The 14010-nt window shown below is 36.3% G+C and overlaps 1 protein-coding gene across 1 annotated transcript in view; it reads right to left on the reverse strand.

Moving 5' to 3' along the window:
• LOC136324644 (calcyphosin-2-like) overlaps positions 1-14010 on the reverse strand; it is a 114024-nt gene that overhangs the window by 82733 nt on the left and 17281 nt on the right. The window contains exons 4-6 of the mRNA XM_066257806.1: positions 13597-13642; positions 13387-13512; positions 609-785 (exon numbers count right to left, since the gene is read on the reverse strand). Coding sequence (XP_066113903.1) covers positions 609-785; positions 13387-13512; positions 13597-13642 — 349 coding nt within the window. The remainder of the gene's footprint in view (positions 1-608; positions 786-13386; positions 13513-13596; positions 13643-14010) is intronic.

The following is a 14010-nucleotide window of genomic DNA, read 5'->3' on the forward strand; positions in this document are numbered from 1 at the left end:
CTCTTCCCCTCCCACAGCCAAGGCTCCACTGGAGCAAAGATGGCCCGGGCGCTGGGGATGGCTCCTTGGCCTCTGCCCCAGGCGCTAGAGTGGCTCTGGTCGCGGCAGAGCAACGCCCCGGAGGGGCAGAGCATGGCCCCTTGGTGGGCAGAGCGTCGCCCCTGGTGGAGGTGCCGGGTGGATCCCGGTCGGGTGCATGCGGGAGTCTGTCTGACTGTCTCTCCCCATTTCCAGCTTCAGAAAAATACAAAAAAAAAAAAAAAAATCTCCTAAAATGAAGAAGACAATCATGGAGTAATGATAGTTTTAGAATAAAACAAGGTCACTATAAAGTTTGAAACCACTTTTATACCTTAATATTTAGACTGGAAGACAAACAGAGTTTGAGAGTGACATCAGAAACAGCCATACTGTATGATATTGTCTTCTTTCCAACCCTTTAGGGTTATTGTGAGGAATAAACTAATTAACTAAGTAAAATACTTAAAATGGTCCTGGGCACACTTATTATCATTAACAGCAAGACATATCAGACAAAAAGATGTTTTGATAATACATATATTCCTTTTTAAAATTTCATTATAATTTCATAAAGCCTCATATACTACCTTGTCATCTATCTCATTTTTTGGAGACAGTTGATGCATGAGATTTGATTTGGTCTTCTCTGCATTTCTCTGACTATACTGTTTATATCCCTCTTTCATTTCAGTTTTGTATTGCTGATATTTTAGTTTATATTTGTCCGTTGGTTCTGGTAAATCTTCAGGTATAATGTCCTGCTCCTAAAACACAAAGAAAACATATGCTATACATGAGGAAAAACAAAATTATTATTAATTTCTCTTATTAACATTAACAGGTTTATCATTTACCTTAGCATTTATCCCTAAGAAGCAAACAGTTATATCTGTGTTCCAAACAGAAGTGTTAGTTAAGACATTTAGCTGTACAGCATCGCTGAGCAATCGGAGCAGACAGAACTGCTCAAATGGGCGCTGGCCTTCTATGCCAGTAAGCCTGTACCTTGTTTCCCAGTGAAAAATCAACCCTGAGGAGTAACGTCAGAGAAATAGCACCGTGAGGGGTGCTCCGGATATTGCTCCTTGAAATTTCAACAAATTCAACAACTAAAGACAAAGAAAAAAATCTCAGGAGCACCTGAAACACATACACACCAGACAAAGGTATGACTGGGTGAAAAGGTGGCTGAATATGTAATCCACTCTGAAGGAAATAAGACTGAGAACAGGGTTTTTCACTTTCCTCACTGATCTGAGGAAGGAGCGCTTTCATCTGAAGCCCAGTGAAGCAGAGGGTCTGAGGCAGAGGGAAGAAGCTGGGTTAGGGTGGACAATCAAGCAGAAGAAAGACCACACTAGCTCTGCCTAAGACCACGGTCGAGGGATACACACAGGCGGCAGGCACTGACAAAGGTTTCCAGTATAGGATGCTCATGGCAACTGGAGCTGGCACCAGCAGCTTTGTGCACACCCGGCTCCACGATCACGGGCAGTGTGGGAGTGGTTCCACCTGGTGCCACTGGCGTGGGTGTGGGTGTGCACAAGCATGTCCATGCAGGCTTGAGGGCTTAGCCCGAGATTACCAGCGATAGGCATCTTAGTGGACTGTTGCCGGTGTCTTTGTGCATTCCAAGATCCACCACCAGCATGGGACGTGCACAAAGGCAAGATCCCTGGACTGTCCAGGCAGGGCACCTCTATGGGCCTGCATTCCTCCCTCTGACAGAGATCACAGGCCCTGTCCGCCTAAGTGGGCCAGTGCAAGCCTCTGTGTACACTGCTGAAGTTCTGGGGGCTGGGCGTGCACATGGTTTGCTGCAGGTTACCAAACAGTGCACAAGGGAGAAGCCTGTGGAGATTAGAACCACAGAGCGCTGAGGTGTACTAGACAAACCCGGGGCCCTTAGAAAAGCACTTGATCTGCAATCTGCTCCCAGCCCACAGCACACGCTGAGACGGTCTAGACCTGTCTGCCGACCCTTAGAAAGGCGCTAAATCAGCAATCAGCTCCCAGCCCTGCCTGCTCATGCTGGCGGCTCTGTTTAGCACAGCCTTACCCAGAACAGTGCTTTGAGCGATACTGGAGGAAGGTCCTGGTTGCTCTTAGAGCCTCTTGCTCTTCAAGCAGTGGCTGGGGTGAACCTCATAGCTAAGTCCCCAGGCTGCTATCTCAGGTGGGAGATAGGTGGGGAGAGGCACTGGGAAAACTGAGTCTCCCATTGTCAGAGCCTCCAAGCGAGACAACAGCAAACCTATGCCAAAGAGCCCCACAGGGGCAAAACCTGTAGTACAGCACCACCTGCTGAAAGAAAGAAAGAAGCTACTTCTCAAAACTAGAAAAAAAATTACATTTTTATAACTTTTTTGTTTTTTTTATTTTAGTAATTGTATCTTGTATCTTCTTTCCTTTTTATTCTTTCTTTTTCCTTTTGAACTTCATTATCCATAGTTGTTACATTTTTAACTCTTGTTATTTTAAGAGTTTCATTTCAAAAACCTTTATCATTTTTTTTCTTTTTCTTTTTCTCACTTGATCCTCATTTATCAACAAATTGTTATATTTTGGATTCATATTTTCCTTTGTGGCATTTTGCATGTTTTTTATTTCATCTTTTATCTCTTTTGTCATCTTCCTCAGTTCCTGCTCCTTGTTCTCTGCAATTTTGATTCTACTTATCACTATAGAATTTTCGTTTTTTCACTGTATCTTTTCAATTTTTATTTTATTTTTTAATTATCTCTTATTAGCGTTATTAATAATATCACTCTCAAATGCCATTAACAAAAAAGAAATCAAATATCATGGATACAAAAGACAGAGATGTAGCTCAGATAGATGATGAAAAATCTCTAGAAAAAAATTTCAATTGCTCAGAAACCTTGGAGTTAAATGACAGAGAATTACAAATTGAAGTCCTAAAAATACTCAGAGAAATACAAGAAAGCACGGAAAAGCAATTTAGAGAGCTCAAAAAAAAATTCAATGAACAAAAAGAATACTTTACCAAGGAAATTGAAACTATAAAAAGGAACTAAACAGAGATGAAAAACTCAATACACAAATTAAAAAATGAGGTAACAAGCTTAGCTAATAGAACAGGCCAGACAGAGGAGAGAATTAGTGACATAGAAGACAGGGAACTAGAGATACTACAGAGAGAAGAAGAGAGAGACTCAAAATTTTTTTTAAAAAAATGAGAAAGCCCTACAGGAATTGTCTGACTCCATCAGAAAGAGCAACATAAGAATAATAGGTATATTGGAAAGAGAAGAGAGAGAAAATGGAATGGAGAACATACTCAAACAAATAATCGATGGGAACTTAGGAATTAGCGCCTCGAATCCAAGAAGCAAACAGAAAAACAAGTTACCTTAACCCAAACAGACCTACTCCAAGGCATATCATAATAAAATTATCACAAAGCAATGAAAAAAATAAAATCCTCAAGGCAGCAAGGGGAAAGAAGAATACAACATATAAAGGAAGGCCCATTAGACTATCATCAGATTTCTAAGCAGAAACTCTATAAGCCAGAAAAGAGTGGATCCCAATATTTAAAGAATGAAAGAGAGGAACTTCCAGCCAAGAATTCTATATCTATCAAAGCTATCCTTCAATATGAAGGGGAAATAAAAACATTCACAGATATAGAAAAGATAAGGGAATTTATCACCAGAAAACCCTCAATTCTGGAAATAATAAAGGGGTTATCCAACCAGATACAAAGAATAGAACAAAACAAAATCACAAGTAAAAACTCCAAGAAGCTCACAATAAAAACAAGATTAATCTGTGACAACAAAAACAAAAAAGGGAAGAGGACAAATATTAACAGTAGCAAAGGATGATGGAGTGCAGAAGCACACATGAGATAATGTACTACAATGAATATGATATACTAGAAAGCCCGGCGGTCATACAAAATGACCGCTGTTCTAGATATTATAAATTGTAATTAAAATGATTTGTGCAAAGGTGTCTGCTAATTCAAACTGAATTACCCAGGGCAGGCGGCGAGGACGCCTCTTTGCTTAGTGCCCCACGGGGTTTCCCCCTTCTACTTGCTTAATTGCTTAAAGTAGAGTGCAGTGCAGGAAACCACTGGCAGTACATTTCTTAAGAGCCACTGCTAGCTCAATAAATAAAGGTGATTTAAAATAATAAAATGTTAATTCACATGTCAAAGATCTCTTTGTACACAACATTTCTTGTGTAGATCTTTCCATCATTTTTAATCTCGCCTTGCAGAGGACCATCATTTATTTTTAATTTTACGTCCGTTCTTTCACGAACTCTTGAACAGGCAACATAAAGTTGACCTTGTGCAAATGCAGGCTCAGGTAAAAAAATGCCAACATGCTTAAGCGTTTGGCCCTGAGACATGTTGATGGTCATAGCAAAGGCATGTTTTACAGGAAATTGTCTACGTCTCAATTGAAACGGCAACCCTGTTTGAGATGGAGCCAAATCAATTCTTGGAATGACATGTATTTCACCTTTAGAGGAGCCAAAGACTTAGCTATTATGACATTATTTTGCAATTGGAGAACTTCTAATCTTGTACCATTGCAAAGACCCCTTCTGGTGTTAAGATTTGTTAACAGCATAATAATTGCTCCAATCTTTAACCTCAATTTGTGAGGTGTCATGCCAGAAGGCGACAGACTATTTAAAAATTCCGTTGGAAAGTTGTTGGCACTCGCTTTATTATCAGCTACAATGGAATCAACACTTAAATATGTCGTGTCATTCCCTTCTATGATATTTAAGACATCATCATTTAGTTTGTCTACATCAGAATTTTTAACTCAGTGGTTTCTTTTTGTCAAGAAAGCCATTTTTTTGCAGCTTTAGCTCTTTTTCTCTCCTATTCAGTGCTGTATTTTCTAGGAGGCATTCTTAAAAGAAATTATGTTAAGACGTAGTTTTTATGTAAAACAGATGATTGCCAATGCAAACAAATGTTCACCTTCCCCCTGACCCGCTCAATTAGCGTTCCGCCATGGCAACTTCACCCCATATGCTAGTACAGTTACGCAAGAAACCAATAAGCTATAGGCAACAGACACTTAAGCCACATATAATAAAGATATCCTTTTTATTACCTAATGGTAACCACCCCTGAAAAAACCACTACATAAACACATGGCTTACAAAATCAAGAAACAGAGAAAAGAAGTATGGAATAGAACCAAACAAAAACAAATGACAGAAAAACAAAAAAGAAGAACCAAAAAAGATACAGAGCTATCAGAACTCAATATATAAAATGGCAATAGGACACCCTCAAGTGTCAGTAATTACATTAAGTGTAAATGGATTAAACTCACCAATAAAAAAACACAGAGTAGCAAAGTGGATAAAGAAAAATCCAAGAGTATGCTGCCTTCTAGAAACACATCTAAGCTACAAGGATAAAAACAGATTCAAAGTGAAAGATTGGAAAACAATTCTCCAAGAAAATAATATCCAAAGAAAAGCAGGTGTAGCTACACTCATATTACCATAGCTGACTACAAGACAACAAAGGTAATTAGAGACAAAGATGGTAATTTCATAATGATAAAGGGGACATTGAATCAAGAAGATATAACATTTCTTAATATATATGCACCAAACCAAGGAGCACCAAAGTATATAAGACATCTACTAACTGATCTAAAAATAAAAACTGACAAAAATACAATCATACTTGGAGACCTCAATACACTGCTGATGGCACTAGATCGTTCATGAAAACAGAAAATCAATAAAGAAATATGGCCTTAAATGAAACACGAGAACAATTGGATATGATACACATCTACAGGACAAATGCCAGAGTATACATTTCTCTCCAGTGTGGAACATTCTCAAGAATTGACCATATGTTGGGCCACAAAACTATCATCAACAAATTCAGAAAGATTGAAATAATACCAAGTATATTCTCTGACCACAAAGCTTTGAAACTAGAATTCAACTGTAAAAAAGTAAACAAACACACAAAAATGTGGAAATTTAACAATATACTTCCAAAAAATGAGTGAGTCAAAGAAGAAATAAAAGCAGAGATCAGAAGATATATACAGACAAATGAAAATGACAACACAACATATCAGAACCTCTGGGATACAGCAAAAGCAGTAATAAGAGGGAAGTTCATATCACTACAGGCTTATATGAATAAACAAGAGAGAGCCCAAGTAAACAACTTAACATCACATCTTAGGGAACTAGAAAAAGAAAAACAAATGCAACCCAAAACCAGAAGAAGAAAAGAAATAATAAAAATCAGAGTAGAAATAAGTGAAATAGCAAACAGGAAAACATAGAAAAATCAATAAAACAAGGAGCTGGTTCTTTAAAAAGAGCAACAAAATTGACAGACCCTTGGCAAGACTCACTAAGGAAAAAAGAGAAAGGACTCATATAAACAAAATCCAAAATGAAAGAGGAGAAATCACTACAGATATCATAGTTATACAAAGAATTATCATAGAATACTATGAAAAACTATATGCCACCTAATTTAACAATTTAGAAGAAATGGATAAATTCCTAGAACAATACAATATTTCTAAACTGAGTCACAAAGAAGTAGATAGCCTAAACAGACCCATTAGAAGGGAGAAAACAGAAACAACTAACAAAAACCTCCCAAAAAATAAAAGTCCAGGGCCAGACGGTTATACTAGTGAATTTTATCAAGCATTCAAAGAAGATTTGGTTCCTATTCTACTCAAAGTCTTCCAAAATATTGAAGAAGAAGCAATACTTCTAAACACATTTTATGAGGCCAATATAACCCTCATACTGAAACTTGGCAAGGACAACACAAAAAAAGAAAACTACAGACCAACATCTCTAATGAATACAGATGCTAAAATCCTAAACAAAATACTAGCAAATAAAATACAACACATTTAAAAAATAATTCATCATGATCAAGTGGGATTCATCTCAGAATCACAAGGATGGTTCAACGTAAGTAAAACAGTTAACATAATACACCATGTCAACAAAACAAAGAACAAAAACCATATGATCCTATCAATAGATGCAGAAAAGGCATTAGATAAAATACATCATTTTATGTTTAAAACACTCAACAAAATGGGTATAGAAGGAAAATATCTCAACATAACAAAGGCCATTTATGACAAACCATCAGCTAACATCATATTAAATGGCAAAAAACTGAAAACTTTTCCTCTAAAATCAGGAAGAAGACAAGGCTGCCCACTCTCTCCACTCTTATTCAATGTAGTGCTGGAAGTTCTAGCCAGAGCAATCAGACAAGAGAAAGAAATAAAAGGTATTCATATTGGGAAAGAAGAAATAAAATTTCACTTTTTTTTAAATTTATTGTGTTTGCAAAGATTCTAGTATCTCCCGAATGCATCTCCCCACTCCCATATTCACTTTTTGCAGATGATAGAATCCTGTACATCAAAAACCGCAAAGACTCCACAAAAAGACTATTAGAAACAACAAATAAATACAGAAAGGTCGCAGGATACAAAATTAATATACAGAAGTCTATTGCCTTTTTATATGCCAACAATGAAACTTCAGAAAATGATCTTTAAAAAAAATCCCTTTTCAGTTGCAACAAAAACAAAATACCTAGGAATAAATATAACAAAGAATGTAAAGGACCTATATAATGAAAACTACAAAGCATTGTTAAGGAAAATCGAAAAAAGATACAATGAAATGGAAAAATATTTCTTGTTCTTGGATAGGAAGAATAAATATAGTTAAAATGACCATATTACCCAAAAGAATATACAATTTCAAAGCAATTTCTATCAAGATCCAATGTCATTTTTTAAAGAAAGGGAACAAAAAATCATCAGGTTTATATGAAACTCTAAAAAGCCCCGAAGAACCAAAGTAATCCTAATGAAAAAGAACAAAGCTGGGGGCATTACAATACCTGACTTCAAATTATATTATAGAATCACAATAATCAAAACAGCATGGTATTGGCAGAAAAATAGACACTCAGACCAATGAAACAGAATTGAGAGCCCAGAAATAAAACCACATATATATGGTCAAATCATCTTTGATAAAGGAGCCAAAAACACACAATGGAGAAAAGAAAGCCTCTTCAATAAATGGTGCTTTTATTGAAAACTGGAGATCCACATGCAAAAGAATGAAACTCGACTACAGTTTGTCCCCTTGTACTAAAATTAATTCAAAATGGATCAAAGACCTAAATATAAGATGAGAAACAAGGCCCGGGCCGGTTGGCTCAGTGGTAGAGTGTCGGCCTGGCGTGCAGGAGTCCCAGGTTTGATTCCTGGCCAGGGCACACAGGAGAGGCACCCATCTGCTTCTCTACCCCTTCCCCTCTCCTTCCTCTCTGTCTCTCTATTCCCCTCCCGCAGCCAAGGCTCCACTGGAGCAAAGTTTGCCCGGGCGCTGAGGATGGCTCTGTGGCCTCTGCCTCAGGCGCTAGAATGGCTCTGACTGTGGCAGAGCGGCACCACAAGATGGGCAGAGCATCGCCCCCTGGTGGGCATGCCGGATGGATCCCAGTCGGGCATATGTGGGAGTCTGTCTGACTGCCTCCCTGTTTCCAGCTTCGGAAAAATACAAAAAAAAAAAAAAAAAAAGATGTGAGACAATAAATTACATAGAGGAAAACATAGGTACTAAATTCATTGACCTTGGCCATAAAGAACATTTTATGAATTTGACTCCAAAGGCAAGGGAAATGAAGGCAAAGGTAAATGAATGGGACTACATCAGACTAAGAAGCTTTGCACAGCAAAAGAAACTGACAACAAAACAAACAGACATACAACTAAATGGGAGATGATATTTTCAAACAACAGCTCAGATAAGGGCCTAATATCCAAAATATACAAATAACTCACAAAACTCAACAACAAACAAGTAAACAATCTAATAAAAATATGGGAAGAGGACATGAACAGACACTTCTCTCAGGAAGAAATACAAATGGCCAATAGTTTTATGAAAAGATGCTCATCTTTACTAACTATTAGAGAAATGCACATCAAAACTACAATGAGATACCACCTCACACCTGTTAGATTAGCTATTATCAACAGGATAGGTGACAACAGGTGTTGGAGAGGCTGTGGAGAAAAAGGAACCCTCATTCACTGTTGGTGGGAATGTAAAGTAGTACAACCATTATGAAAGAGAGTAAGGTGGTTAATCAAAAAATTTAGAAAAGAATTACCATATGACCCAGTAATTTCTCTATTGGGTATATACTCCCTAAACTCAGAGACATTGGTACGTAAAGACACATGCAGCCCCATGTTCATTGCAGCATTGTTCACAGTGGCCAGGACATGGAAACAACCAAAAAGCCCTTCAATAGAGGACTGGATAAAGAAGATGTGGCACATATATACTATGGAATACTACTCAGCAATAAGAAATGATGACATCGGATCATTTACAACAACATGGATGAACCTTGATAACATTATACTGAGTGAAATAAGTAAATCAGAAAAAACTAAGAACTGTATGATTCCATACAAAGGTAGGACACAAAATTGAGACTCATAGACATAGATAAGAGTGCAGTGGTTACCAGGGGGAGGGGCATAAAGAAAACCAAATAAAAGGTGACGGAGAGCAATCTGACTTTGGGTGATGGGTATACAACATAATCAAATGTCAAAATGATCTGGAGATGTTTTCTCTGAATCTATGTATTCTAATTGATCAATGTCACCCATTAAAATTAACTGTCTAAATAAAATTTTAAAAAAGGATTTTCTAAATGAAAAAAAAATAATTTAGGCAGTACTTTTTGAACTGATATTATAAGAAAACTATTGAGGAAGATATTAACAGTGGTACTAAAGAAAAAAGAAAAGAAAAGGTTTTCCCTGTGAGAATTTAACCATTCAAGAAAGTTAAAGAATTTCTTTTCTTTTTTAAAAAAATCAAAGGACTCTCAGGCCTTTAATATGCTAAGTCTGTGTTATAACTCTCCAATAAAGGTGTTTAGAATAAAAAAAAAAAGAAGAAAATCAGCCCTGATTCTAAAATAACTTGAGATGACAATGAACTTTTCTCTTGTTTTAGGAGTTTTAGGTAGACCTTATCTTCTTGCCCCAGAAAAAAAAACTCCATGTCAATCATTTCTTTTAGAATAATCATAAGAATTACAGATCACTAATACTGAGAAGCACAGATTGCCATATCTAGAGTTTTAAGATAGTCTTTCTTCTGGTACTATTTGGTTCCGTGCCTCACTTCACTGAGAGAGAGATAGTAGAGCCAGTGGATAAGAGAAATCTAAAAGAAGTGTTAAGCAGGAAGAAATAAAGGGTATCCAAATTGGAAAAAGAAGAAGTAAAACTGACATTATTTGCTGATGACATAATACTGTATATAGAAAACCCTAAAATCTCAGTCAAAAAACTTCTAGACCTGATAAATGAATTCGGCAAGGTGGCAGAATATAAAATCAATATTCAGAAATCAGTGGCATTTTTATATACCAACAGTAAACTGTCAGAAAGAGAAATTAGGGAAACAATCCTCCTCACTCACTATTGCAACAAAATAAACAACAACAAACTATTGTACCTAGGAGTAAATTTAACCAAGGAGGTAAAAGACTTATACTCATAAAATTATAAGACATTGAAAAAATAAATCAAAGAAGATACAAACAAGTGGAAGCATATACCATGTTCATAGGTAAGAAGAATAAACATCATTAAAATGTCTAAACTACCCAAAGCAATCTATAGATTCAGTGCAATTCCTATTAAAATACCAATGGCATGCTTCACAGATCTAGAAAAAATGTTCCAAAAATTTACATGGAACCAAAAAATAACCTGAATAGACTCAGCAATCTTGAAAATGAGGAGCAAAGTGGGAGGTATCACACTTCCTGATATCAAGTTATACTACAAGGCCATTGTAATCAAAACAGCTTGGTACTGCCATAAGAACAGGCATATAGATCAATGGAACTGAACAGAGAAGCCAGAAATAAACCTATGCCTTTATGGTTAATTGATACTTGACAAAGGAAGCAAGAGCATACAATGGCATAAAGACAATCCCTTTAATAAATGGTGTTGGGAAAATTGGAGAGGTACATGCAAAAAAATGAAACTAGACCACCAACTTACACCATTCACAAAAATAAACTCAAAATGGATAAAAGACTTAAATGTAAGTCACAAAACCATAAAACTCTTGGAAGAAAACGTAGACAGTAAACTTTCTGATATCTCTCATAGCAATATTTTTGTTCATATATCTCCACAGGCAAGTGAAATAAAGGACAAAATAAACAAATGGGATTATATCAAACTAAAATGCTTTGCACAGCAAAAGACATCATTAACAAAATAAAAAGACAACACAATACAATGGGAGAACACATTTGCCGATACATCTGATAAGGGGTTAATAGCCAAAATTTATAAAGAACTTCTAAAACTCAACACCAGGAAGGTAAACAATCCAATTTTAAAAATGGGCAAAGGACCTGAATAGACACTTCTCCAAAGAGGACAAACAGATGGCCAATAGGCATATGAAAAAATGTTCAATGTCACTAATCATCAGAGAAATGCAAATTAAAACCACAATGAGATACCACCTCACACCTGTCAGAATGGCTCTCATTAACAACTCAACAAACAATAAGTGCTGGTGAGGGTGTGGAGAAAAAGAAACTCTCTTGAGCTGCTGGTGGGAATGCAGACTGGTGCAGCCACTCTGGAAAACAGTATGGCATTTCCTCAGAAATTAAAAATGGAACTGCCTTTTGACCCAGCTATCCTACTTTTAGGAATATATCCTAAGAATCTCAAAAGATCAATTCAAAAGAAGATAAGCACCTCCATGTTTACTAAAGCATTGTTTACAATAGCCAAGATCTGGAAACAGCTCAAGTGTCCATCAGTGGATGAATGGATAAAAAAGCTCTGGTACATATACACAATGGAATACATGGCCAAGAAAAAGAAGGAAATCTTACCTCTTGTGATGGCATGGATGGGCCTGCTACGTGAAACAAGCCAGGAAGAGAAAGACAAATATCATATGATCTCACTTATATGTAGAATCTAATGAACACGATGAACTGAGGAATGGAATAGAGGCAGAGGCAGGGTCATGGGAAGCAGATAGACAGCTGACAGAGGGAAGGAGGATGAGGGGATGGGATCAGAGATGGTGAAGCGATTAGTGAAATTATATATACATAACACAGAGATACAGATAACAGAACAGCAAATCTCAGAGGGAAGGCAGGGAGGAAGTCAGGGGGTGGGGGGCAAAAGGGGTATAAATGGGGGCATGCTGTTGGGCAGTGAGGGTGTTATATTGAGTGGGACACTTGAATCCATGTTAACATAAGCAATTCTAAAAATTAATTTAAAAATTATAAAAGACCAAGTTAAAAAAAAAAAAAGAAGTGTTAAGCAAACACTATGGCAGATAGATTGTCCAAGACAAAGATAGCCATTTCAAAAGGAGTATAAAGCCAGTACAACTCTTGAAAACTGTTGATAATATCCAAGTCTAATCCAAAGGAGGAGAAGGAAAAGATTCAGGATAAAAACTATAACATGATACAGACTAGGGTATTATTGGTACAATTTATCCAAAATGAGACTGAGGAGAACATGAATAGAGCCAGTTCCATGAGAATGACTAACAAAGACAGAAAAGCAAGCCCTACTCAGAGAACACTGGTCAGAACTTGTGTTCATAATGTGAACTAAAACACAAAATATTGTGTGAAGTATAAATATGTCCCAAGAAGATACCTTGGAATTAGTACACTTATTTATTCCCTAATATACTAGTAACCTAAAAAGTAAGTCAACTTTTAAGAAACAAATTTTACGTAGTTACACTAGCAAGATCTGATCTAATATTCTGCCATTATTTTTAAAGTCCTGGATTCCCTTTTAGAATAAACTTATACTTTACCATTTTTTTAATTTCTTTATTTTAGAGTGAGAGAGACAGAGACAGGAAGGGAGAGAGATGTCAGTGATCCCACGCTCAAGCTCAAGCCAGCGACCCCACACTCAAGCTGGTGAGCCTGTACTCAAGCCAGTGACCTCAGAGTTTCAAACCTGGCACTTCAGCATCCCAGACTGATGCTCTGTCCACTACACAACCACTGGTCAGGCTACTTTACAAATTTTATAAGGCACTTTAATAATACCTTTCCTATGTGAAAAACAAAAGTAAAAGAAAGAAAGATTATTTCACTAACATTATTGTTTGAGATGTTAATATGTAAAATACTTAAACCAAATTAAACAAAATTTCTGGATTAAATACAATGCTAAAATGCATACTATAACAGAGTGTTGGTAATAAGAAATAAATACTAACCAATTCATTTAGATGATGTTGAATATATGGTATTTGACATGGTATGACCAAATCAAGAGCAGAAGATGAATTTGGTGGGTCAAAACGAATAGGTGATACACTAATTGGAACATATGAAACATCATCCTAAAATAAAATTAAATGATACTTAATATATGCATTTTGTAATATTGTGTTCAAATGTTATATTAAATACTAAGTAAAAATTACCTCATCATCAGAGTCAACAAGGCTTCCCAAGTCAAGTGGAGGGACCCTGAAAGAAATAATCTAGGTTGCTTATAACTTTTAAAAATAAGAATTAAATAGTTGCAAATCATATATTGTATACTGCATCTTATATAAAAAGATATGCTGAAGCCAGTGGTGTACTGATGCCTATCAAGCTGTGCTAGTTTTTGTTAAATATTCAATAATTCTTGAGCTTGTTAACACATTATTAAAAATAAAATTATATAAACTTACAAATAAGCTATATTAAAAAACAAAACAAAGGTAATAAATACTCAAAAGTCATTACTTCTTAATGATTTTACTATACTTCACTATTATTTTGTCTTAGAGATTTATATCTATCTGTGTCATAATATATATAATGGTATACATCTCTTTCCAACTCTGTGT

The sequence above is a fragment of the Saccopteryx bilineata genome, chromosome 2 (genome assembly GCF_036850765.1).
Source record: "Saccopteryx bilineata isolate mSacBil1 chromosome 2, mSacBil1_pri_phased_curated, whole genome shotgun sequence".
NCBI classification, from domain to species: domain Eukaryota; kingdom Metazoa; phylum Chordata; class Mammalia; order Chiroptera; family Emballonuridae; genus Saccopteryx; species Saccopteryx bilineata.